We start from the raw sequence: 26795 nt of genomic DNA on the forward strand, positions 1-26795 counted from the left end.
AAATTTCCAAGAAAACGTCCATACAGTAGTGCTAAGGCATAATGATGTTAACTACAACTGAATTCGGAGACATCCAAAAGAAGATGGTAGTTGCAAAACTCAAATTACATCACCTCCATAGATTCAATCATAAAGCAGAATCTTCAAACGGATACAGCTCGGAAGAACCTTGAGTTATAATAAACTCATAATTTTCAAAGTTGATTGAAAGAATTATTCACAGCAGAAGTGGTACGAAATGAAAAGCATCACTCAAAGAAGACCGATGAAACACGGTAACCAAACAAGAACTAAGCATATCCATCAGCAATAGAGGGGCGGGGGAAGGAACCGAAGGAAAAACGAAAATCTATGAATCTGGTTTTTATCATCATTTAAAGCAGCATTTCCTAATGAAAGGCCAGGCTACAATGGAGGAGAAAAAAAAAATCTTAAAATACAGAACCCTCAGGTTGCTGCCCAGCATCCAAAAAAATGCCTGCACTAACAAAAGAATATTACAAGACAAGTCCACAACACTATAACACAGGAACAGAACGACAAAAATTCGAGAATTATTCACCCGTAGAAGAAGTGGGGGAGAAGCATAAAATTAAAGTAAGAAAAGCCCCCCATTTGTTGCAGGGTTCAACTCTCCCCAGAATCTATGGTCGATTCCCGCATTTTTTTACTAGGGTTTTCTATTTTTTTAATAGCTGCTACCCATCGGTGGCATGCCGAAAGGTGGCATTGGTGGCATTCCCAATCCACCCATTGGTGGTGGTGGAGGCGCAAAGCCTGGCATTCCTGGTCCCCCTCCCATACCAGGCATTGGCGGTGCAGGCAAAGCAAGAGGCAGCAACTGAGCATACATGTTCTGCGGTTGAAGCTCACAATCAGAACACAGAAAGAAACATTGAACAGCTGGGATGATGCAAAGGGGCAACAAATTGATAAGAGCCTGACACAAAAACTGAGGGATTTACCTGCTGAGCAATAACGTCCTTCTCTTCCTTCTCTTTGGCCTTGACTTCTTTCTGAGCCTCAATCTTGTCCTTCACAAGTTCATCAACCTTTCCGGTATATTCTCTGATAAACTGCAATATAAAGAAAAAATTTCAGCAGGTCACATACTACTATGTTATGTAGATAATCATATTTTTCTTAACAATGAAGACTAACCGATGACAAAGGCCACAAGAAATCTGTAAGATCAAACTTAACTTAGCTGAGCAACAAGCATTTGTAGATAGTTTCCAAAGGTATGTTAGGTCAAGGTTCTAAATAAGCCTCAATTTTTTAAGCTTGGTGTTGGAAAGTCTAGGTTTGTGTCATTTATGTTAAAAGATTGTGCAATAGAATGAGTTAGAAACTAGGGTTTGGTGTGTCTGTATTTGTATTTGATTTATGTGTTTATGATCAATTTTGTTAATGAGTTTTTTCTAATAAAAAAACAATTTCATTGATGAAAGTTATAATATGAGGTATAATAAGAGGTAAATTTCCCATGTATAGTTTTCTAACTTGGAATACTATTAAGTTTAGAATGTGAGATTTGTAAGCTCATAGGCCAGAATATGAAAACTTCCTATCCAAACATGCTAGGAAGACAGCTAACGGCTTAACTTGGAAGATCAATTTCATCAGAACCAAAACCCAAGTTCCCAGAAAACATTGGTGGAAACCAAAGAATCTTCAGATTTAAAGTCCTACCAATAAACCTGGATAATAAAAAGTGGTATGAGTTAAGAGAAGTCACCTGCAACAGGTATGGGAAAGCAAAGTCGATCATGTTGTTGACCCAGGCAAGTTCAAGAGCAACATCTGCCCGAACCAAGTCATAACAAACAAAGAGGCATGAAGCAAAGCATTCCTTCTTTCCCTGCACAGAAACCATTTATAAAAAGATCAATACTAATTTCATTTGCCGACTTTCTGAGTATAGAAAATGCTACATACACAGCAGAGCTAAAAAGCAAGAAATCATATATGAGATCAAGGCCACCTCAACCAAAAGCACCAAGCAACCCATGTTCACACAAGAAATAAAGGAAATGCTTTTACCCGCATCCCAGATACAAGAATTTGATCTATTTGACCCAATTGTAAAAATTGGATTTTCTGTTATTCAAACTGTGGATCTTGTAGTGAAAATTTTAGATCCAGGTAAGTCAAAAAATAATAATAATAAAATAAAATAATAAAGAGCTTTGTTTCACATCCAGCGAGAACAATTGAACGCTGACACAGTTTTCAATTATTGGATCTGCAGTTACTTTAACCTTGTGGCTCCATCACTCTTAGCAATTTAACATTCAATATTTCAAAATTTTGCGTCAAAATGCATGAGCATGCTTGTTTAAACAACAAAAAATATCAAACATACTTGTTCGATGAAGTAAACAAGCAACTCCTCGGCAAGTTCACGGTCACCAGATTGGGATGCTGTCTCCATTGCATCCTTGTAGAGATTGTCTTTCTTTGACAAGGCAATGGATTGCTTCCATCTTCCGGCTTTTTTGTATATGTAGGCTGCAACACGTCTCATTTCAAGTAACTCATGCTTTTCGATCTGCACAAAAGCACATCATTAAATTTTTGCAACAAGATTTATTACTCATCCAACTGGAAACATCACTCACCTTCTGTGCAAGACCTATTTGATCAAAATTATCGTGCAAATCAGTTGATTCGCGCAATCTATCATAGTCTTCCTCCTCAACATATATTCCATTCAAGGCCTCATTCACAGCAGACACATTGTTGCTCTGAACTGCAATCATGTATGGCTTCACAAGCAACAAGTGACCAGCCTAATATCCAAGAGAAAGGAACACTCAGCATCAAGAGCCAAGACGACTACCAAAGTAAGGAATCAGTGTAAGAAAAAAAAAGGGCCCCGAAGTATAACCTTCCTCATAATATCAACAACTCGTGTGTGGTCTACACGAAGTGCAAGCACATTAAGAAGATCGTTAATAAGATCAGGATGCTCTTGCAAGTAGAAATGCACAGCCTTGTAATACAATTCCACATTAGCAACTTTGACAGCAACATCTTTAAACTGCATGTGATCCCATGCTTCGGGAGAATGATTCATGATGGTAGTTGCAGCATTATCAAATTCATCATACTGGATATACAAATAGGTAAGTTCCTTCCAATGCTGCTGTTCATCACAAGCTCGTATAAGCTTGGGAATATTCAGCCGGGTTGAGAAAAGTTTGATATGCTCCATAAGCTTCTCGTGGCGGTATCTAGCATACAAAACTCCCAACTCAGTGAAGATACCCATATGAGCACGCTCAAGCCCCAGTCCACTCTCCATTAGAGAGATTAATTCATTGAAACATCCTCTATTCTGATAATATTCACTGACCTCCTCCAGATCATCCACCTATTCATTGAGGCACCACAGGATGGTTAATCAATTACCAAGTCACATCACACATCACAATACAGTAAGGGGGAAACATAAGCATATAAAAAACAGCATCCCTAGGAATTCAAAATAGATATTGGTTTTTACATCTTTGTACACAGGCACATCCTAAGAGGTAAAAGTAAAATAAAATGAGGAGATAAGAGATAGCAAAAATTAAGCAGGTTGAATTTGATTGTAATGCTCACCTGGATAATAATGTTAAGACCACATATTTGTGCCAAGCGGAATTCTTCAGCATCAACACAAGAAAAGCACACTTCCTTCCATGTCTTTGCACTGTTTGCTTTTCGTGCTGCATCAACAGCACCTTGGAACTGTTTCAGTTTTACAAGAGTGACAGCCAACTTGGCCCAGTTAGATATGAAGCCAAATATAATTTTAGCAGCCTCATATAAGGCTTCATCATACAACCGATCGCCAACATTTTGAAGATTAGCCACATTTGGCATGAGAATAAATTCTTCAATCTCAGTCAACCGATCAATTTTAGCATAGGCATATATGAGCTCACTGTCCACCTTGGGTTCTTTAGACTTCTCCCTAACCATCAAAAGGTACCTAACTAGGTCATGATACACATTTGCATCCTCAGCGGCACGAATGACTTCCAGAAATTGAGTGGCATCATCTGCACGGATAAAAGACTCAATAGCATCGCTCACCAATCCTTCCCTTAGTTGAGCCTTTGCAACCTGGCTCCAAACTGCATCTTCTTCAACCCGGAATGCAAACTCTACAGCTCTTTCAATACTTTGAATGTTATCCAACAAGACATTGACAGCTTGAACATTCAAGTTGAACTTCTTGAAAATTGCAAATGCCTCTTCATACAGCTGTGCCTCCACAGCCACTTCACCGACTGCAGGTCCATCAAAATTATCCAGTCTGTTAATGTAGTCCATAACTCTGGAAGGATCTGCCTTGATGGCTGTCAATATAAGCAGATTTTGCAGATTAAAGTTTCCACTAAATGCAGAGTTTTGAAGGACAATCTTTTCGAGAAGTTCAATTAACTCGTGTGGCAGGTCTGCTGTCATAAAAGCCTTAACAGCAGCTGAAACTTGCTCTGGACTCTTGCTTTCTGGCAAGGCTGTTGATACAACTTGATCAATGAGCTGCCTTCTATATTCATTTTCAGGGTTAAGAACATTCTCCCAGAGATCACCATCCATCCTCTCAACCACATATCTGCACAACAGTTCGGGGTAAATCATAGTGCTGATAATGCATCTAACCTAGATAAACAATTAAAATTTTCTAATATATCACTAACCTTGCTTGCAGTTTGAACAATGAGTTCTTGTTTGTAACATTAATAAGCTCATCATCACATTGTCCACGTCGATAGGCCACAACAGCTAAAGTGGGATCACGTTTTTCACAATATTTACCCACAACACGGGAATCATAGTACGGATTGGTGGTGAGGAAGTGCTCTGGATTATTGTTGCTATCAATAATTATTTTACCCAGAGCATTATGCACATGGACATCCTGACTTCCCTCACTCACCAGATGCTCCAAAAATTGAGTAAGTAACCGCAACCGATTTCTGAATCAAATAAATTAATCAGATCTCGTGATTGTATATGACCCATACAGAGAAAAAATCTATTAAGAGACATGTAAATAAGGAAAAAGGCATCGGAAACACCACCTTTTTTCACATTCATCCACTAGGGGCTCCACAGGAAGCAAAGATCTTACTGAGAGAATTAATCCTTTAATGAAATCTTCAGGACACTCATCATCCAGCAGCTGGCCCACAACTAAAGGTGCATTCCCAGGGTTCACCTATCAAATTATGCCATCAAATTTGATTTACACAGCAATAACCTTGATATAATTATTTTAATCAAAATGGAAAGATGGAAAATGAACCAAACTAAAAATGATACATACCTTTTGAACATAGCCTTCAATGTACCGGAGCATGTTATTGGTGTAAAGGTAATGTGTGAGATCTGGAACAAATCCAAACCGGTCACACACATTAATTAAAGGACGTGCATCAGGAAGCTTAGCTTCCATTAAAAAGTTCTTGGTTTTCTCTGCATCATAGAAGTTTGATTCTCTTGTTACACGTTCGACCTCCTTAATCTGTCCTGTTTTTGCAGCAGCCTCAATGTACTTGAAGTGAATGTCAGGATCCTCACTGTACCAGAAAATTTTAAAAAGAAAAATTTAAAATTAAATCATAAAACCATAAACAACCTCCCATAGTATTATTTCTAACTAGAAAAATTACCTCGAACTCAAATATGACCCCAAGAAAAAGTACAAGCCCTCATATGACTTAAATTGTTCAAAAAGTTTTATGCACGCATCAACCCCCAACTGTTCACAATATTCCTTTGCAACCTGTACAAATAAACATCAGAATCTTAACTGTTAATTTTGCTTTGCTATGCTAACACCCCCTTAAATTAAACAAACATTAGAAAAGAAATGGAAAGATTGCTAGTTTACCTGCACAATAATCTGAAGGTTGCCTCTGAGATTGACAAGCAAAAGGTCCTTCATACACTCCAAAGCCCACTCACGAGACAAGGTACCAAAAAATTCTACAAGTGACTGCAGATAACCAAATGTAAGATCGAATATACATACTCCTGGTAGTAGATAAGAGATACAACAAATAACTAGACAAACCTGTGGCTCAATAGCATGTGTGTTCACAATGATTCGTTTAATATCTGGTAGCTCTGTATAATGCTGCAAGCAGGTAGAATTAACAATAAACCCAAGTCCATAAAGATTATAGCGGTATAATAGATTGGAAAAGAGATTGCATTGCTAAAAGTAGTCCTACCTGCAAAGCTCGCACGTAAAGCCCAGCCTTTTCACAAAGTTGGGCAATTCGAGGTCTATCATAATGACTAAACATTCCGTTAGCCAATATGGCATCAGCTACATTTGGAAAAGTTACAAGATTGATCTCTAGGACCTGTGCAACAAAAATCAATAGACAGTTTTAATAATGCCATCAGCAGGTATAAGTGGTTGTTAATTAAGAAAGGTGAGGGAAAAAACCTTTGTCTGGAGGAAAGCATGCTCAGGTAGATTTGGCTTCAAAACATCTAACAGGAAAGCAGTAGCCTCACGAATCAAATTCCTCTGGGAAAAATCAAAGCAGGAACCTTATTGTAAGAATTATAAGAATCACATGTAACGACCCATTCATACAAATAGTTGTAATACAACAAAATGTAAAGCTAAAAAAATACTCGGCATTTTTTAATGATGCACGAAAAAAAAAAAAGATGAGAAACATGGTAGCACTATCAATCACAATTAAAATTCCTAGCTAAAACATTGCGAAGATATAACAAACCTGAAGAAAAAGATCAGTTATTGTGTTGTAGTCAACAGGGCAACCTCCTTCCATTTGTGACATCATCAATGCAAAGTTAACTGCTCCCTACAAATCAGGAAAATAAATTCTCAAGTCTCCCAAAACAAATGGGAGGAGGGAACATCCATACTAATTCATGACAGTTTTTTTTTTTTTTTTAATTTCTCATTTGCCTGATAACTAAGCCTTGCTCTCCAATAACTAGGAGCACCTGCTCCAGCTCCAGGCTCCGCACGGTTTTTGGTATTAAGCTCACCCGAAGGTTTGAGTTTGAGACCTCTAAGCCCGTCGACCAAGAGACCTCAATCCCTTGCCGACATGGCTGCCCCTGGAGGTCGTTTTTTTTTCCCCTTTTTCTATAGGACCAGATATCAATTAAATATACGAGTTAACAAGGGTTTTAACTATGAATCTGCATACCTGGGGATCCGTTCGGAGAATTGTTTGCAAAAGGAATAAGTAGTCCGGTGTGTATCCAACCTATAACAAAGAAAAACTTCCATAACAATTCTTGCAAGAACTACATGTGGAAAATCTAATGATAAGAGAAGTATGGTTTATTGTTCAAAACAGTCATGGTCCAAATACCTTCAGAAGAATAATTAAATAAATAACACTATAGAACAGAACTGTAGTAAAGAAAGTTTTAAAAACATAATTGCCATCATTACTAATGTAGAGAGAGAGAGAAACAGAGAGCGCAACTATAATGGTAAGATACTCGACTAATTTTCGATAAACAGAACAAAGAGCAATAATAAAGATAAATCAGAATAGGACTAACTTTAGGAATTAATGAAATTCTGAAGAATGATAAGGGATAATTCTGTATATTAAACTGAGAAAAGACCTTTCTTTACCTGTTTCGAATATATAAGGATCTTGTCAAATTCCCTCCGCTCAGCAAAGGCAGCAACTACCTTTGGCGTCGCTCTGGCTTTGATATAGATTTTCAAAGCCAGGTCATTGTCCACAGTCTACACAACACATGAATTAATAAGCAAGAGTAGTTAATTTTTAACCCTGAAAAAAGAAAAAAGAGACTTCAATAAAATGAGGACATCAAACCTTCACAAGATCTCCTAGTTCCTCACTGCATTCCAACTTGTCATCAGCCAACCAATTTTCCAAGAGGTTCTTCTTGTTCTGGTTTACAACTAAACGAGATAGTTCCAATGACTCAAATGCATTCAGCTTCCCTCTCGTTAATAAAGTTCCAAAATACTGCAGTAGAGGTGGTGTTTGACCAGTTTGCACCGGCACACTCTGCATCATTTAATTAATACAATAATTAATACAAGCCAATGGTATAGTTCAGAAATGAAAAAGAAACTTCCTCAAGGTGTCCCCACAACCATCATCATGGATACAATTTTTCTTGTTACAGTGTCTTCCAAATCTAGTTTCATACAAGGGGAAAAGATACTCCAATTACTAACATTGATTTTCACCAATACTATGCTATACTAACTGTTTAGCAATTTAATACCTCAAAGAAAAGGAGAGGAAAAAAACACCATCGCCCATGGAGAAAGATAGGAAGTAAAGAAAGCAAATAGAAATATAGATATATGCGAAAGAGAAAGTGCAAGTTGCTCTCAGATATCAAAACCAAATAAAATAGGGAAAGACAAACAGCATAACATGACACCTACAAAGGTCATAATCATGACCAACCTGGAAGAAAAGAGAAGGGAAAGAAAAATGCCTGAAATTTTGCAACAGTATCTGGTGTACGGAGGATCCCTTGAGGAGATTCAGCAGCCAATTCGGCTGCTTCTTTGTACTTTGTTTGAGCAAAAAGTTCTTGGAAACGCTGGACAACCTGTGAAAGTTGTGGAAGAATGTATCAACCACCCAAAAGTTTTTAAGAGTGGCATGAATGGTAATCAAAGGCATAGATTATAAATGTGAAGCAAAATAAGAACAAAGCAAAGTTTAGACGAAAAATTTTCAACTCTTTCACATGACAAAACAAGTTAATCTATTCTAGTAGATTATTTCAAAGCAAATATATAAAATATATAAATAAATAAAATTGACACCTGATTGACATATATCATCTTATTTAGATACATACTTAAAATTTTAAAATCACTTCTAGTCTACCTTCTAATTCTAGAAATTAGCATTTCATGAAATACTAATGCTCATTTCAACACTCTAAATTGATTATTTGTAAATTTTTGTACGTAGGAATAAAATAAAAAGAGGTACCAAGTAACCAACCTCTGTCAAACAAGTTCCAACTATTTGAACCCAACACCGCCACTTTATGCTGTTTGGTTTTATTGGATTCTCCAAGGTTCTTTTAACCACCCCCAACTTTCCTATTTGACTAATGGATAGACTAACCGATGGTGGGTTCAAAAGAACTATGCTTATACAGCAAGCTTACCAGATTTTCAGCACCAGGAAGATTTCCTCTTTTAGCAAGATTGACAGCAAGCTCTAAATTGTTCAACTGTCATAGACAACAAAAAAATTCATTAGTCTCAATTATATAATACAGAATAAAAAAAACAAAAAAAACATAATTCCAAAAGAGAAGGAAATTCTGGCATGATCATACCTGGCCACTGACGAATGAGATAATTGTTTGTTCATTGACAGTAGCCAGTAACACCTGACCCCTCCTGTTTATAGCATAAAATCCTCCCACTGAAGAAGCCTCTGCAGTCAAAAATATAGGATCTGGGCTGATCCTATTTCTATATACAGCAGCAGCTGTCTCCAAGTCGTATACAAATAACAGCCCAAGCTTGGTGATCACATAGATCAAATTATATTTGTGTGAGATCTGTAAATAAATAAATAAAATTTAAAATTTAAAAATATATTTAGAAAAAATATCACTAAAATAATACAAAAAAGGGTTACTAGAATCTTGCAAAAACCAAGTGAGTAACTTTTTAATACCTGCATTGCCACAGGAAAGTCATCAGCAAAATCAGGGGGAAAGAAGAGATCTGCTTGCTTCTTTGTAAATGATGGTTTTCCTGTGAATATTAAATTTAGAAAATGTATTATAACAACTATGTTCGCAAAAGTCTAAGAACGTCACTACGCGAGGCTTCATAGAACTACTTCAACATGCTTTTGTTCTTCAGTACTATCCTCAGACACTTCCAAGGTTTTTGTTTGATGATTTCTTACAATCTCTCGCTCAAAGACTCAATAGTATGGATCAATTTTCAAGATAGGATTGTGCATGAATAATCATTCAGGCCAGTAACAGCATTACATATCCAAACTCATTTAAGAAAACAAATCAAATCACAGTCTACCAGGCACATGACAGATTTGAAAGATGAGATTACAATAAGGATATTTTACATCTGACATGATGAGAACCGGGAATGGGGATTATATCTACAGACAGCCATAAAGACACTTTAGCAAAACAAATTGCAACACGAAAAATTGTGAACACAACAAAAAAACGATGACGTGCTGTCAGAGAATAGCCAAACCTAATATTTTTAGGTCAAATGTTAACTTGACCCTGCAATCCATAATACTACACAACAAATTAATCCAAGAAAACAACAAAATGGGATAAATAAGAGCAAGCTAACCTGGCTGGGCACCAAGTTCAATGACATGTAACTTGGAAGTGATCTGTCCAGCATTGAGTGTCTTTGTGGCAAAGGATATAAGAGTAGAAGGGTTCTCATTTCCAGGAAGCTGTTAAAAAAAAAAAAAAAACAGATAAAGCAAAATAATAATCATAGAATACATAAGTACATGACCAAAAAGCCTCTTACTTTAAATTGAGCAAATGATGCAGCATGTGCTTCAAGAGCTTGACTTCTCTGCTGCTCCACAGAGAAAAGTTGCATATTCCCTTTCACAAGTTGTGGCCTCTATTTAAATAGAAAAATGAAAATCGGAAACCTATCAACCCTAGAGTTGTAAAAGCATCATAATTTCTACATATTACAATAAATGTAAGCAGTATAAAATTTCAGCACACCATATATGCATATATATGTTCAAGAAGAAGGCAAAAGGGCTAAGGTGTGGGTCAACCAGCCAAGTAGGAAATTGGAGTGGCAACCACAACCAATAAGTTCTAAGGTCGAAAACACTTGGAATGGTCTTCAAATTCGCTTCTGGAAGAAGCACAGCTTGGAAACTATTATACAATGAAGCCTAAGCCATAAACAGAGTTGGTATTGCTTTAGTCCCACAACTACACCACTGTATATTACATATCCTTACAAATCCTGATTCTAAAATCAGACCTAACCAGTACCAGCAAAATGTGTTGCATCCAGCATTTTTGTCCGTGTCATTTTTCCTTCATGTGTGGAAGAAAAAAGAACTTCTCCATTCGCATTTTGATCATTCAGAAATTTTTTGTATGTACAAATTTGTATTAAAAAAAAAAGAAGTTCCATCTACATGGAGAACAGGAATTTTAAGAAAATGATAACATACCTCAGGTGAACCAGGTGCAATCCCAATCAAAACCAACCACTTTTCAGAAGGATCACACCGATAGTTTATAATCTGATTGTTAGCCAGATTGGCTGTTCTCTCAAACACTTTCACAGGTTCAGAATCACCTACAAGAAACAAGGGTGAAGACAAATAGGAGTGAACAATCCATGACACAGATTGTTTAATATCCGAGATGATTACTTGAAAAGAAAATAGAAAATGTTCCCAACCTTCAATGGACCAATGGTATACTGCAGTTTGTGTGACCAAGCCCAATATCTTAGGGGTTATCCATTTCCAAAAGACAACCTATAAACAAAGAAAACTCATGAGTGCCACGTACTGTGAATCTCAATGAGAAAATCATGCTCTGGAACAATCTCAAAGTTCCAATTTGAAATTACAGATTGGAATTCCAACCTGCTCAGGCATCAAATGTGATTTCATTTTTGCCTTCATCTCAATGTTGAATATTTGTAGGTGGTCTTGAGTTGATCCCTGGACTTGAGCTACATGATGGTGCAAAACAGACACGTAAGGTCCAACAAAGGTGACAGAAAATGCAAAGAAACATAAACGCAGACTAATGGTAGAAACCTTATATCAAAAAATGAGCCACATGAGTCAGAGAAGAGGATTTCTGTTTTCACAAACATAAAGCTGGCATGGAGTGAGTTCAATTCAAGTGGTTCAGCATATTTCAAATAGAAATGGTTGTTTGAATCTTGTCTTTCCAGACGAACGAGACTGTGTATAAGGATGCTTATTCCTCACAATATATAACATTTTATAAACACTGCTTTTGAAACTCCTTTTAAGGCATGTATGACAGTTGAACTCAAAAACCTAGAAAGTTGAGCACGTAAAATGATCTTCTCGTGCATATTTTAGGTCAAGCAAACCCAATTTAGACAGAATTTGAATTAAATCTCACTAGCTTGGCCATCATTAAGCAATGGAATGTTGTAGAAAATCATTGGCGGAAATCTTCCTAGATGACAAAGGATTCGAAATTAAATCATCTATTCAAAATCTAAAACCTATATTTCTTATATTCGAATTTCTACAACAACAATAATTGAAAACAGAAAATTATTAACTCAGCATAATTATACAACACCTTTCAAAGCCAATATTCTAGAATTAGGATTCATAAGTGCTGAGTCCGCAGTTATAGGCCTCCTCAATGGCTGCATTGGCATGTTCATATCAATGATAACAACACTGTTCTGCGGTGCTGTTTCTCGGACGCAAATATATTTATCTGATTCCATTGTCACGTGCGTGAACGTGATGAATTGCGGATTAATTCCAATGCTCGGAAGCTGAAAGGTCATCAGATCACACAACCCGATCAGTTAGTATACAATCCATCTCGCGGCCGGAATAAAATTAGCGCACTCAATAGACGAAAAGTAAAAGCCAGAAATGAATAACCAAATGCAAGATAGACCACAAAGTTGCAGATCTAAACAGAACCAGTATCGGATCTGAGCCAACTACAACAAGAGATAAACAATCAAAACAACTTAAATCGAAAAATCAAGCAGGCAGCAAAGGATGCGAACACGGAACAAAATTGAGCAATCAAAGATCCATCGACATCGACTAAAACACAATTACCATTTCTAATTAAGCTTACTGAGTGTATAATTCAAAATTTAAGAAAAGTTAAGAGGAAACACACCGTCATGGCTTCCTTCATAGTGATCGGAGCGCTGGCAGCCGCCATGATGGCTCGATAACAAAAACACACGCGGATCTAACAAGACAGCAGAGGAAAGACAGAGAGAAGAAGAGAGATACGGGACGCCTATAAGCAGAAGTCGAGGCAAGGCGAGATCTGAGGCAACGACGAAACCCTCGGACCCTCGGAACAACGACAGAGGGAACAGAGAGACCTACAGAGGAGAGAAATAGGGAGCGAAAGAGAGAGAGAAGAAGACGAAGAAAAGGGAGGGAGTGGGAATATATAGTCTGGCTTAACTATATTAAAAGGAAGTGATTTTTCTAGTCGGAATGAAATGGAAAGAAATTTCAATGTATGAATAATATATAAAATATAAATAACATATTAAAATTTGTGAACTATGCCAGGCTTGTATTTCGGTACGTGTCCCGAGGCATAATTGAATAAATACAGGTTCGGAAGCCAACCCCATTTTTATTTATTTATTTTTCCTTTCCTATTTTCTTCTTAAAATAATTATAATTGGGATGGGGAAATTCAAATTTTTATTTTTAATCATTTTTAAGTGCTCGAGGTATTTTTAATAATTTAAATATTATTTTTGTTAATTTGTTTTAATTACTAGGCTTTCATTATCATACAAAATGAGGTAAAAACAGTATTTAATCAGTAATTATCCACATAATTGTTAAATTAAAGAAGATATAACTTATGATAATTCTAACTCTGGTTTAATTTTTATTTGTTTAAAATTTTAAAAATAAAGTTGTGTGTTTTATTAGTTTTCTTAGATTAAAACAAAGGTAATAAATTTAAGTGGAGAAAATGTACGCGATGGGCTGATGTGTCATACTCTAACTCAACTACTCATTGTGTGGTCCTAGTCAGCGGGTGGCAAAAGGGAAGTGATGCATCTGGCACTCCAAATGGATATTTTTTTAAGGGGTAAAGAGATGGGCCGAACGTTAAACATATAGCCCGGCCCATCTTTCCATTTGGGCCTGTCACTTAAATAGCCACGTCATGCTGGTGGGCTGAACTTATAACGCTTTTTTTTTTCTTTTTTTTTTAATTTGTCTCTATATATTGCATAAATTCTATAAATTATTGTATTTTTTCAATACCAACATCCTAGGGAAGGACAAATGTGAATCTTACAACAATATAAGATAATTTTACCCTTAGAATTGAGTTTGTATATTAGCTAACTAGTTCATTAATCTCATGAATTATTTTCGTAACTAACCAAGTAATGATCATCCTACACACAATATAATCATGCTTTCATTGAATATGGATGGCTGAGCGGATCTCCTAATCTTAAGAGGCTTTGACTCCCAAACATCTCCCACACTCAACTATGTCATCATAGTTGCAATGGACGTCTTACTCAAACCACTACGTTGTTCATATTTTGACTCATTTTTATGTTTCAAAAGTCCTTGCTAAAGAATGATTCGAATCTAAATAATGGTTGATTTTATTCTTTTGTTTCAGTATGTTAGAATCATACCCTAAACTTAGTCGTGTTGAACAAATAACTCCAAAAGAAAAGGAGTCAAGGCTCCTCGAAGGCAGTCAAAAAATGACTAAGACTCCAAAGGAGTCGAGCCTCGATTAAGGGGAGGCGCACTTTGTTGAAGGGGAGGTGTTGGATGATGGAAGTCCCACATCGACTAATTTAGGGAATGATCGTGGGTTTACAAGTGAGGAATACTAACTCCATTGGATAGAAACCCGATTCAATAACCTTCTCTCATAGATTCTCTTCACTTGGAGATACCAATTTATCATTTTTCTCGAAAAAACGGGTTAATCATGAACAGAAAACCCAAGAAAACTTTCGTATGAAGAAGAAGAAGAAGAAATTTATACAAAAATCTTTTAGAACAAAGACTAAGAACCAAAAAAGGTTGAGGGTGTGTAATGGTATGGTGGAGTTGTTAGGAGGCGGAAATGATGCGTGTGTAAATGAACTCATTCCACGTGTCGGGCAAGCCAGGCAGGCACCAATGGATGCAATCGGCGTAGGTGGCGGGGTCAGCCTGCTGCTCCGCAGTCAGCATTTTGCCCTGACGAATGGTATAAACGGAGGTATGTGCGTCTTTGCGGTACTCAGAGAGGGCGGTGATATTGAGGAAATGGACCGGCACTTTTATTGTCTGCGCTACGTTCATCGCGATGTAGAACAGCCGACGGTCCGTCCCCACTTCCAGCGGCGTCGTCATGTTCAGTACTGGCATTGTCTCTTTGGCGCATTTTATCCCCTCTGGATTGTTCCAATCCAAGCTCCTATTGTAAAAAATAAAATTTAAATACGACATCGAAATCAGACCCTACAAAATTGATTATTCCGCGGAGCTATATCCGCCTTTTTTCTTTTTTTTTTTTTTTAAATTAAAGTTTGTCTTTTTAAAGTAATTTTTGGCATGATTTACGTGATATTTACATGGGCTCCACAGGAAAATGAAAACAATTGATCATCAATAAAATAAAAAGAATTAAAGACAGAAAAATTACTTGATATGAAGAGGAGACATGCTGCTAAAAAAGACCATGGTTCGGTTAGGGTTCACATTTTCTTCCACCCATTTCATCCACGTGTTCAACACTCTTCCATAAACAACGGGTCGTTCGATTTCATCGTACTCCGTTGATCCTTCATCAAATGATCCTCGCCTATTTAAATCAAGATGCAAATAATTATTGGTAGATAAACACAACTCTCCACAATTGTATGATATTGTCTTATAAACATAATGGTTGGTACTTTCATCCAACAATTATGTTTATTGTTGTCGTCATTCATTTTAAATTTTTACATTTGAAAAAAAAAAAAAAAAAAACTTACAGAACTTTCATGGTGACGGTATTCATCCACCAAATGTAGGTATTGAAGACGAGATAGTCCACGTCTTTCCAGTTCTCTCCATGCTTATTGATGGACTCAGGGATGATGATCCGGTTCAAAATGCTGTGCATCCTTGGATCATCAGAATTTGACTCTACTAAGAATGGGGCCCAGTAGAATTCCACTGTAGCATTATAGTCCTGCACGCATACGATCATTCCCCCGTTAATTTTTACAAAAGTAATTGAACCGGCCACCGACGATTACGGGCCGACCGGAAAACTTTACCCATTACAAAAAAAATGAAGCTTTAGATTGAAGTAATGGACAAAAGCAATTTGTAGGGAAAGAATTTATACGTGAAGTTTAAAGATGGCGAGTGAACCAATCTTTTCCAAGCTTTTTCTGGCCGGAGGAACCGCCGATTGAACCAAACAAACCATGGATTCCCACTGGTTTCTGTTCAATGAATCTCCCACGAACATCAGCCTCTTTCCCCTCAGTTTCTCCAGAAGCAATTTAGCTTTGAATCTTAAAGAAAAAACCCATAAATTTAGTGATTGAATTGCAAAATCTTTGGAAAAAACTGGAGATTTAGCTTACTTGGGCAAGGAACAATCTGTGGGTTGCCACCTCCAATTCTGAAAAACAGAGTCTTTTCTTCCGTTTCTCAAGCAAGTTACTTGCGATGTTAGAAATTCACATTCATCTTCTTTATACAAAGGATATGAAGTGTTGTCGAAAACCCATTTCCCATTATACAGATCGCATTCTTCAGGGGGCAATTCAACATCGTCGTCGTCATTTTCTTCTTGTTCCACGTTCTGATTGCTCTGTTCTTCGTCCTCCTTGGTAGTAGCGATCGTTTTGTGATTAACGGATTCATGTGTTTCTGATTGTTCCGAGTTCATCTGTGTTCTTGAATCCACAGAAGCGTCAGTTTGGAGGGGGTTAAGAACAGGGGAGCTCTGTTTCTGGCTCTGTTCTTTGAGCTCCTCTGTTTTGGAGCGGGAGAATGGAAACTCGGCAATTGACTTGATGTCTTCATTGTAGATGAAAAACCCAAATAGGAAAACGGAGAAAACGACTGCAAATATGGAGAGATTACTATTCTTTCGAGGCTTCATTGCCGCCATTTGTGAAGAGGAGAGAGAGAGCTTGCGGCGAGATGGCTGCATCCGAGAAGAAGAAAATTAGGAGAGAGAGAGAGAAGAGAAGGGAGTAGAAATATAACGACGACATGAAAGGGGGTTTAGAGAGAGAAAGGGAGAAACTTTACGTTGAGAATTAGGTTTTTGTTAGTGAAATTGAGGTTGGGTGAGATGGGTTTGTCCGTGAAGAAAGAAGAAACGCCTCTTTTCCGGTTCTGGTAGGCAGAGGAGATGTCTTTGTCAGTATGTTCATCTGGGCTAACTGCTTTAGATCATCTTCTCTGTAAAAAGTCAAGAACATGGAAGGACTCTGTAATTGAGCTGGTTTCATCGGACGGTCATGCTCCACCCCATCTCTGGTCGGGTGGAGTGGAGCCTTTCAAGATGGGGTGGGTCTCCAAATGGGTATGATCTATAATGTTAAATAGATGGTTAGTTTAATGAAGATAAATGTGAAGAATAATGCGTGGATTAAAATTAGAAAGAGAGAAAAGAAGGTTCTTTATTGGGTAATAGGGTGATGTTTTTGTTTTTGACCTCAACAACAGCCTTTGATGCATAATTAAGACTCATACATCATAATTATCTATTTTTGTATTAATTTTCATTCCCAAATTATTGGAAACTTTATTTCTCAGAGAAGTAAATGCTAAGGAAAGCATCACTTGTTTCCAAGCTAAGGCAGCTTTGGAATGGCCTTCTATACTCATGTGGGAACTATGATCATCAATTCCAGTCTCCATCAAACCCCAAAAAGATACTATTCTTCCCTTTTCTTTTTTTTTTCTTTTTTTTTGTTGAATTTTTAGCGGAGATTGTACATCCATTGGAGCGTGAAACAAATCATTTCTTATAAAAATGTTTAAAACCTTGACATATGAGCTTAGGTTATAGCAGATGGTATCATAGCCAAACACTAAGAGGTATACCAGCGAGGACGCTAAGGAGCTTGAGCTGTTGTAAATAGTATCAGAGCTTAGATATCGAGTGGTATGCGAGCAAGGACGTTAGAGGCTTGGCCTATCGCAAATAGTATTAGAATCAGTACTGGACAGTGTGTTAGTGAGGACATTGGGCTCTAAGAGGGGTAGACAACAAGAGAAAGCTGGAGAAGGAAAACAAAATTTGCTAACAATATGATTAAAGCCATTGTAAATAGTTTTTTTTTTTTCCTTTTTTTCTTTTTAAATTTAAGTTTAAAGAATTATTAAACATTATTAAATAGAATACTCTACATTAAAAACGGGGCTAAAATAAATATTTTCTCATCTTTTTAGTCATATTCTTTAACTTTTAACTTTATACAACTTTTTAAGATTCGAGATTAAAAAAATATTTTTCCCTTGTCTTCTTAGTCATGCTTTTAACTTTTATCTTTATATAACTTTAACACGTAAAACGAAAATTTAAATTCAAAGTAACCAAATATAAAATTAAATAAACTAAAATAAAATTGGGTCAAATTTAAGAACACTTTTTTCTTTTTGTTTGTTTGTTGAAATCAATAAAAATTGGTGATTTTTTTATTGTACTTTGGGGGAGAAATGTGTGTGATTATTGTTAACAATTGATTTGGTGGTATTTCGTTTTCTCATTACTTGTTTCCCATATTCTATTCTTCATTTTTTTTATAAAAAAAGAAAGACCACAACACATTGTGTAGCCTATCCACCTTCCTTCTTTGCTCCCCCCTTTATGGCTTCCAATTAATAACTTAATTTTAATGTTTTCATTTTATTTTCAATTATATTTCTATAATTTTGTGATAGAAAATACGTCACCACATCAATTAAAAAAAGTGGCATGAATTTAGCATTCAATACGGAATATTGACTTTTAATTATAGCTAAAATAGCTGAGATGATGATCCATGTTAATTAGTTTTTTTAAATAAAAAATAAATTTTCTTTATTTTTCTCTCTCTCTCTTATCCCATTTATGACTACTCTTGTCTATGCTTACCCATCAATATATTAGATGAAATCGTTGGGGTTGTTGGGTCCTTCTCGTGTCTCCTTTTATCAAATAAGATGCATGTTAGGAATCACGACTCTCCACAATGGTATGATATTGTCCACTTTGAGCATAACGTGACTTTGCTTTGAGCTTCCCGAAAAGGCTTCGTACCAATGGAGATAGTATTCGTAGCTCAATTGATATTTGAGGATTCTATTGACATGACTAAGTTTAGGGCATGACTATGATATTATGTTAGGAATCATGATTCACTCTCCCAACCATCTTGAACAATGCAGACCTCATTACCATCTTAGAAATGAGTTGCAATAGTTTTGGGAAGCAAAATAGGGTGCCCCTACTCAAATTGAGCCTAGAGTTAATGGACTCTAACGAACTCGGTCCCTTCGCTTTCGATCATCGATGCTCTCTGCAACTGCGACGCCACTTTTGGAATGCATAAGTCCATTCATAGATTTGCTGCAAATCCTTGATGAATTCGATGAAGTCCAAAGATGAAGCTGAGGAATGGCTTATAACTTGCTGAACTTAATCACGCAACTAAATATCATATCATATCATAAAGAGATCATAACCTGGAAAAAGAAAACCCAGCAAAATTATGGGATTCACAGGCTAAGCAAGGTTTTACAAGATTACACTGACACTATATTTTACATCTTAGCTACAACAAGACTTTTGATCTAAAACGATTCTCCGGGGAAGACAGACTTCTGCTGTTTTCTCCTCCGACGAAAGCTCCTGATCACATGTAGAGAGTTTGACAATGGAATGAGTAGAAAGGATGTGTATTCTTTTGAGTTCTAAGAATTTCCTGCTTAGGACTTGCTCCATCCAATCATCTACTTCTCTGTTCCCAAATGAAATGTAAGCAGCTGCAAGCAATTGTTCCATCACCTTTGGGTCAATCTCAAGTATGCATTCTGGCCCAAACACACTGTGGAAGATCTTCTTAATGTCCTTTACAATTTTCTCAGCTAGAGCATCGAAATCAAATGGCTTGAAAACTACTACTTGATCAATGTAGGTACAAAAATCTTGTAACCATGTTTTGGAGTTCTCAGAATTGGAATCATTATCGCAATTGCCATCAATATCGTGCTCGGAATTCTCTTCCACAGGGCGATTCAAATCCAAGTATTTGATTGACGTTGACGTCTTGTTACTCCGTTTCGTCGTTTCAGATATTTCATGCTGATCTGAAGATTCATCAATGACATTGAGCTTCCTTTTGCTCATAAAGAAGGGGCTAAGGATACTATTTCTCTCTGTATCAGAGACTGTTCTGCTTCGGTTTGCTTGGTCTCTAAAGCTAGAAGCAACTTCTATGCGCAACGGCCAACTTTTAGCCTTCAAGAGTGTTTCTTCAGAATACTTGGACGATACTTGCTTGTCGAGGGAAGTTATTCGTGACGTTGACGTCATCATGAATATTGCATTTGTAATGCTGACTTCTCTTCCTTGCAGATCCGAGAGTTTACCAGTTTGAATAGCTTGTGACAATCTATTTTGATCAAGAAGTTCAGCCTTGTCGACATTTTCAAGCATAACAATGGATAAAGGTTGCTTTCCCAACTCAGCAGCAACGAAATCCAGAACGGTTTTCCCTCTGAATTCTGCATGGTAACTTCTCAGTTGCGAATGTCCAAGATGAAGCATATCAGGATTGATCACCCCATCTTGGGAACTCAAATCGACACAGACGAACTGATCCTTATTGCCATACAATATCTCAGCAAGACCAAGTGCAACTCTTCTTTTCCCAAACTTATCAGAACCAACAAAGTTGAACCATATGTCCCCCCTTGAATTAGATCCATGGCGTTTATCGCTTCTTGTTTGGCGTTGGGATATTGTTTGACTTATGATGCTCACAGCCTGATCTTGCCAGAAAACTCTTTCCTTGAGCAATCGAAATAGTGTCTTGACATCCATCGCATTCATCTGTCCTTGGCGTTCCGGGCTGGAAAAGGATGAAGATGGAGTGAAAGCATTACAGACTCTACCATTAACTAAATCAACATTTGTTGAGCAGCAACCAGACAAGTCAGATGGAAAATCTGCGCCATTAGGTTTTAATGGTTTCTTCAGCTTATAACTGGTAGGTAAAGAAACTATCCCCAACCCTAAATCTGTGGTCACAGAACCCGCAGATGGGGATGATGTTCGATTTTCATCGTCCACACTGGAAATGGACAGGCTGAAAGGAGAGTTGCGACCCCCTAACTCAAGATCTTCAGTTTTAGATGTTTCTTCCTGCAGTTTGGATAGCAAATTCTTGTCACTCCCCTTGGCAGAAAAAGGAAAGGTGTTCGATCTCGAGAGAGAAATCTTTGGCAAATCCATGAAATTTCTGGGGTTCAAATCTGCGGATGAATCATTGTGTGATGAAACACAAGCACTACTACTGCAGTTGTTGACAGCAGCATCTTCCCTTCTATCTTCAGTGACTTGGAAGCCCACAACAGTCGGAAACATGGGCGCTTCTTTTAATGGCTGACCGTGATGAAGACGCTGGCATATATTGTCCCATTTATTTTGGAACCCTGCAATTTTGGCACTCAGTACCAGTCCATCATCTCTGGTCTGCACTGAAGACGTATGAACTAGCTTTTACACAAGAAATGCAGAGGATTCTCTAAAGTAAACTACATATCAGTCCTCACAACCGTAAGATTGTTATCAAAATCCTTAATTACCAAATATATAGATAAGTGCATAGCTTCTATCTGAAACAAACATATCGTAGAACATGAAAAGCACAGCCATAGACATGTATGGAATTGAATTTGAAAGCAAACACTCACCTTGGCATCGAAAGCATCAAAGTTGCCAAGCTCAGTCATTTGCATCCAAGAAGGCAGGCTAGATTGATACTGCTCGGAAACAGGGGGAGTGAAAACACCCTTTGAAGCAGCAATTACTTCATCTTCACAGTTTTTGTCACATTGAAGACATCGGGAAGGATGTTGGCAGGAACCACTCAAAGGGATACTTGCATCAGAAGGCGTGGAAAAGAATCCACCAAGTGGTACAAATGATCCCATCATACTGCACCGATAATAGGATATTTTATTCAAACTCTTATTATCAACATTTCTATGATATTTTATTTTTTATTTTTAAAAAAAAGAAGAAGCCTCCTGAGAGATTATGAGACAATTCAACTTTAGATGTCATCAGCGATCTTGTTTTGGGTCAATTTAAGTACATAACAAAACATATTAATTAGTAAATAATCAAATTTCGCTATGAAAAGTCGAGAATTTCTATGTGCAACGCAGATTTGATCTCAAAAGAGAAAAAGACAGTGATCCAAAATGAGACAACTAACCTCCTCCTCCAGGTGTTATCATATTTGAACTACCACCAGTACTCACTTTTCAGAAACAATAAAATAAACCCAATCCTTAAAATTCATGAACTAAGCCTTTATGAACATTTTAAAGTAAATTCCAAGAAAGATTGGGAGACTAACCTGGACCTGGGGTATGATTCGGGTCTAAGAGAAGTGATCGGCAACAGATGCAAATCCCAGTCCTTCCCAATCGAAGGAAATTTAGTCGCGAATCTTAAGTAAGTTTCATAGCTGGAAGCTGCGCCGATCAGCCAGACTTTACCGCCATGGACGTCGACCAGAGTTTTCAATTGGCCAACAACACGGCTTGCTCGATCATCGGAAGTATTATCGCCGACAAATGCCTTCAAGTCTCCGAAATTCACTATCAATCCAGGCTCCGGCGACTGCTCCACCGTCTGGACAACTTCCACAAATCTCATATTCAAAGACCCCATTTCGGAATTCTCAGACAAAAAGCTAGAGATATCGTTCTCGAGGCAAATGTTTCTCACACCGGCCAATTCCTCCGGCAAGAAGTTGTCGTTACGTTTCTCAATGGCCTCCGTGAAACCCTTGAGCGCAACGTTAGCAGATACTCCAACGAGCAGCGGATTCCTTCCCCTGTTTTTCCCCAAAACCTCCCCGATCCTGCGATTATTTTCGTTATCGTCCCCATCATGAAATCCGGAGAGGGGAAGCAAGAAACCCCGACGATTGGGATCAGGACAGTCCATCAAATTACATAGGAACAAAGGGGGCACTCTAGCGCGAGAGCTGTAGCGAAGAAGCTGAGGAAAAGGGCGAATAATAGCAAACTTGATTTCAGAGCTCCGAAATCCGGCCTCGCCAAAAACCCTACTGACGACAGGATCGTCAAGAATGGAGAGAAGAAAATGCTGGAGCTCCACTTTGACGCAAGCAATGGAGGACTGGTGAGAGAGCTGGTGGTACAAATGGAAATTCTCCGGCTGGCGGCGCTGGTTGGCCTGAGAGCGCTTAATGGCGGCCATAAGGGAGTTGGAGACTGGAGGGTCATCGGAAAGTTGAGTGGAGGGGACTCGGTCGAGAGAGACGCTGAGACAGAGCTCGAGTGCTTTGAATTGAAGACGAGGAGAATAGGCAGTGGTTTTACGGGCGCGTGCACAGGCGTCGCGAAGGGCGGAGGAGGGGAGAGCGAGAAGAGCGGATATAGCATGAAGCGACGTCGTCTGAGCGTGTCCACGGCGGCGCGCCACTGCCACCGCCTCGTCCAGCGCGTGTGCTGCATCTGGTGCTAAGCATTGCCGAGCTAAACTTACCGCCGTAGGCATCCCCGCCGAGCATACGAAAACCACTTCAAATTTAGAATATCAAATTTTTTTAATTTTTTTAATTTTTTTACAAATAATCTACAAAAAAAAAAAGAAAATTATAAAAAGAAAAAACAAACCTCTCTCTCAATCTCTCGCACCGAGTCTCTTTTATAATTCACAAAATATGGGAAAAAGGAAAAGAAAATGATACGAAATTCTAAGAATAAGAGACTTCGAAATATAAATGAAATATATATATATATATATAAAATAAATAAACGGAAAAAGAAAGGAAGGGTGACGTGGCAAGAGGTATGACAATGGTGGTGAAAAGTGGGTCCCAGCAATAAGTGTGGGCCGTCCTATTGAGAAGGCATTTTACTACAACAACAACAAGAGTAATTGAAGATGTGGTATAGATTAGATTCTAAATATCTTAGGGCAACATCTTTCCTTGTCTTACACTTTATTTTGCTTGAATTTTTTTTTTTTTTCCTAAGGCGTGAATTTTGATTTAACGTAGCTTGTAGCTTTAAATGGTTATTAGACGTTGGAGAGGAAAACAAATCATTTCTTACAAAATTGAGAGACTGACGACGACGACGATATGTAATGAGCCTAACAGTGAGTTGAACGAGGCCCGAATGGTAGAAGGTAGGTTGAATAGAAGTAGGTGGTGGTGAGGGGAAAATATGAAGAGGGAGGAGAGAGATGGTGGTGGGGTGATTCTCAATCAAGGAAATAGAATAGTGTTGAAAGGAAAGATGGTGAAATGTATTGAATCCAATCCACCAACTTGGGGGTGGGACTGGGGGCCAACAGGACACACCATTGGTGAGTCACACTCAGTGATTGCTTAGGCTCTCATATAATCTTTTTTACACTTTTGTGATGTTTTACTATTACTATTACTATTACTATGTTCAATGAGTTGAGTCACCAACAACTTGCAGGCAACTCGGTATTCCTTTCCTCCTCCATATTCCTTCCTTTTCACTCCCAACCTCCATGCAATTATACATCCCAAAAGGTTGAAAGTGACCCAAAAGAGAAACTATGACTCCCAACTCCAACCACCACCATACACATTCCATTCATATGCATATGCAAACAACGCAGGTATAATTCACAATTGAAACCTCCACTTTTGGAATATGGAGTCCCCCCCCTTCCTTTTCTTCTTACGACCAGACCAACTCAAAACATTTTAAGTTCTAACTTCTTTATTATTTGAAAAAATTAAATGAAAAAATCTTTGGTTACTTTCAGATAAAGCAGCGAAGGAATTTTCCCTTTTCTTTCCTTCTTTTCTCACTTCGTCCTTCTCCTTCATCGACCCAAGAATTAGAGAAAATCAGAGAGCAACACGCAGATGATAGCGATAGGAATGGGAGGAGGAGTTAAAGCTTATAAAGGTGTTTGATTTGATGTGTTTTTTGTTCCTACCTGCTTTCCTATGCTTTTATGACTCTTTTTTTTTCTTTCACAAAACCTTTTCAGTTCCTTTTTTCCTCTCAATACACCAAGCAACCTCTTCTTAGATATGAACTTTTTCAGCCGAACTCCCAACACTTCCATCTCTATCTTTGCTCTACCCACCTTCATCATTTAATAACTTATACAGATTTGACACAACCACTCAAATTCTACAATACATTATATACATCTACTTTTTTCATCATCACAAACAGTCTTTTCCATGACCTGTGCTTCTAAATGTTAAACCTATCACAACCTATTCCTTCCTCCTCCCCAAGATGATATCACAATTTAAAACCTCAAAAGGTTTACCTATCAAGAATTGTTAGACTTCAACAGTTCCCGACTATCGAGGATAGCTTTCAGGCTATTTCAACGGGTTTTCACTGTCAAAATATGTTTCCAAGCTTTTGTAATATATAATACACACACAAATAGACCACTATACATAAATTCTCAAAACAAGACAGCAGACATACAAATCAAGCTCCCTTTAAGCAAAAAACTAAGCAAAAATGGACGGATCCTTATCCCATTAATTGAAATATCTGATCAAATATATGTATCTTAAACAAACAATTGATTGTAGTTCACACTTGCAATACAAAGCAAAAGCCAATCTCAAGCAGTCCACATGCATCCTTTGCCTACTGATGTTTGAGTTGTTAAAGAGGTAGGCCCAATCAAAACAATTATCTCTCTGCCAACAACTCATCACCAAACTCTCAGTCTACAGAAACTCATATCATAAAGAGGGGGGGAAATCCTAAGCATATAATTTCTGCAATAACAAAGGGTATAAAGTATTTTTCCACTTTTGAAGCAGTGTTCATTTATTCTCAATAGAAGCTAACGAAATATAAATTCATAGGTTCTCTGCTCCCACTAAAGCAATTGGAGAGAAGAAAGGGTGTGCGGAACTAATCAGCCTGCGACAAAGATGGGAAAAAGAGAGATTCTAGGAGTAGAGGATCCACAAGACTTTGCATTATTTTCTGCAAAAAAGCATTTGCCTTTTAGCTACACGTTGGTTTCTTTTTCTTTTTCCCCTCTCTTTCCTGTTTTGCTTCTACCTTGTATCTATGTGCATAATTATCAGGTGAAAATAATTGAGCGACAAACATTTTTCCTGCTTAACCCAACAAGGGAGTGAGGTTCATTTTATTTCGCACACTTCATTAAAGGAACAATTCTTTGAAATAAATTTGTGAATTATTTGATTTTTAGAAGTGGCACCTACGAACGGCGTTCATACACGAGCAGCAGAACCAGATCTACCGCACCCACTAAGAGGATGAAAAAGAAATCCAAACGAGATCTTCAGTACCATAATTTTAGGCATATAAGTAAGATAAATAGAAAGAGACAAATATATATAGCTTTGTAAAGTCTCACAACACAAATACCTACACAATCTGCTCTGGATTCTTGTTGCTGACAATATGTTAATTCATTAGAAAGTTTGGTCATTTCTCACTGTCCATTCACAAGAAAAGAAATGAAAAGGTTGATCAGGTGGATTTAACCTGAAGGTTTTACTTATTTAATTCTCTTGATCTATACCTCATAAGAAAGCTATGAACTCCCCCATATGAAAACCATATTCTTTGTACATCTATAGACAACAGTGGTGGAGGAGAAAGGACTGAATGAAATGCTTAAAAGAAGTTTGAGGCTGAAAAGTGGTGGGAGAGGGGGGTCTATGCATATCTCCAGCAGTAGCTGTCATTCATGACAATATTCAATAATTCCATGTTAAAGGAGATCAAGTGGGGCTGTGAAAATAAATA

At 37.6% G+C, this 26795-nt stretch overlaps 3 protein-coding genes across 5 annotated transcripts; all 3 read right to left on the bottom strand.

The window, feature by feature from the left end:
• Positions 1–336: 336 nt before the first annotated feature.
• LOC111809413 (clathrin heavy chain 1-like) lies at positions 337–13213 on the bottom strand. Of its 2 annotated transcripts, XM_023695864.1 has the most exons (30): positions 12913–13211; positions 12346–12550; positions 11646–11734; positions 11456–11534; positions 11223–11350; positions 10547–10645; positions 10358–10466; positions 9699–9778; positions 9352–9579; positions 9178–9243; positions 8488–8604; positions 7848–8045; positions 7640–7756; positions 7200–7259; positions 6759–6845; positions 6458–6541; positions 6237–6371; positions 6077–6139; positions 5894–5998; positions 5673–5785; positions 5327–5579; positions 5082–5218; positions 4698–4976; positions 3610–4612; positions 2891–3376; positions 2622–2792; positions 2366–2551; positions 1739–1861; positions 966–1076; positions 337–856 (listed from the first exon to the last, which is right to left on the bottom strand). In XM_023695864.1, exons 1-30 carry the CDS (start codon positions 12955–12957, stop codon positions 689–691), a joined length of 5124 nt encoding a protein of 1707 aa, XP_023551632.1. In that variant the 5' UTR covers positions 12958–13211; the 3' UTR covers positions 337–688. The 2 variants fall into 2 exon arrangements, with proteins under 2 accessions (XP_023551632.1, XP_023551631.1); XM_023695863.1 differs by having other exon boundaries at positions 5894–6139; positions 12913–13213.
• Positions 13214–14678: 1465 nt separating this feature from the next.
• On the bottom strand, positions 14679–17301 carry LOC111808354 (protein ESKIMO 1-like). Of its 2 annotated transcripts, XM_023694284.1 has the most exons (6): positions 17046–17301; positions 16370–16938; positions 16126–16297; positions 15767–15966; positions 15436–15594; positions 14679–15207 (listed from the first exon to the last, which is right to left on the bottom strand). In XM_023694284.1, exons 2-6 carry the CDS (start codon positions 16900–16902, stop codon positions 14859–14861), a joined length of 1413 nt encoding a protein of 470 aa, XP_023550052.1. In that variant the 5' UTR covers positions 16903–16938; positions 17046–17301; the 3' UTR covers positions 14679–14858. The 2 variants fall into 2 exon arrangements, with proteins under 2 accessions (XP_023550052.1, XP_023550051.1); XM_023694283.1 differs by lacking the exon at positions 17046–17301 and having other exon boundaries at positions 16370–17021.
• Positions 17302–19422: 2121 nt separating this feature from the next.
• On the bottom strand, positions 19423–23738 carry LOC111808380 (protein SMAX1-LIKE 7-like). The gene is made up of 4 exons (XM_023694312.1): positions 23664–23738; positions 22373–23567; positions 21702–21945; positions 19423–21480 (listed from the first exon to the last, which is right to left on the bottom strand). The coding sequence occupies exons 2-4, from the start codon at positions 23542–23544 to the stop codon at positions 19555–19557; spliced, it is 3342 nt and encodes a 1113-aa protein (XP_023550080.1). The 5' UTR covers positions 23545–23567; positions 23664–23738; the 3' UTR covers positions 19423–19554.
• Positions 23739–26795: the final 3057 nt, after the last annotated feature.

The sequence above is a fragment of the Cucurbita pepo genome, chromosome LG13 (genome assembly GCF_002806865.2).
Source record: "Cucurbita pepo subsp. pepo cultivar mu-cu-16 chromosome LG13, ASM280686v2, whole genome shotgun sequence".
NCBI lineage: Eukaryota > Viridiplantae > Streptophyta > Magnoliopsida > Cucurbitales > Cucurbitaceae > Cucurbita > Cucurbita pepo.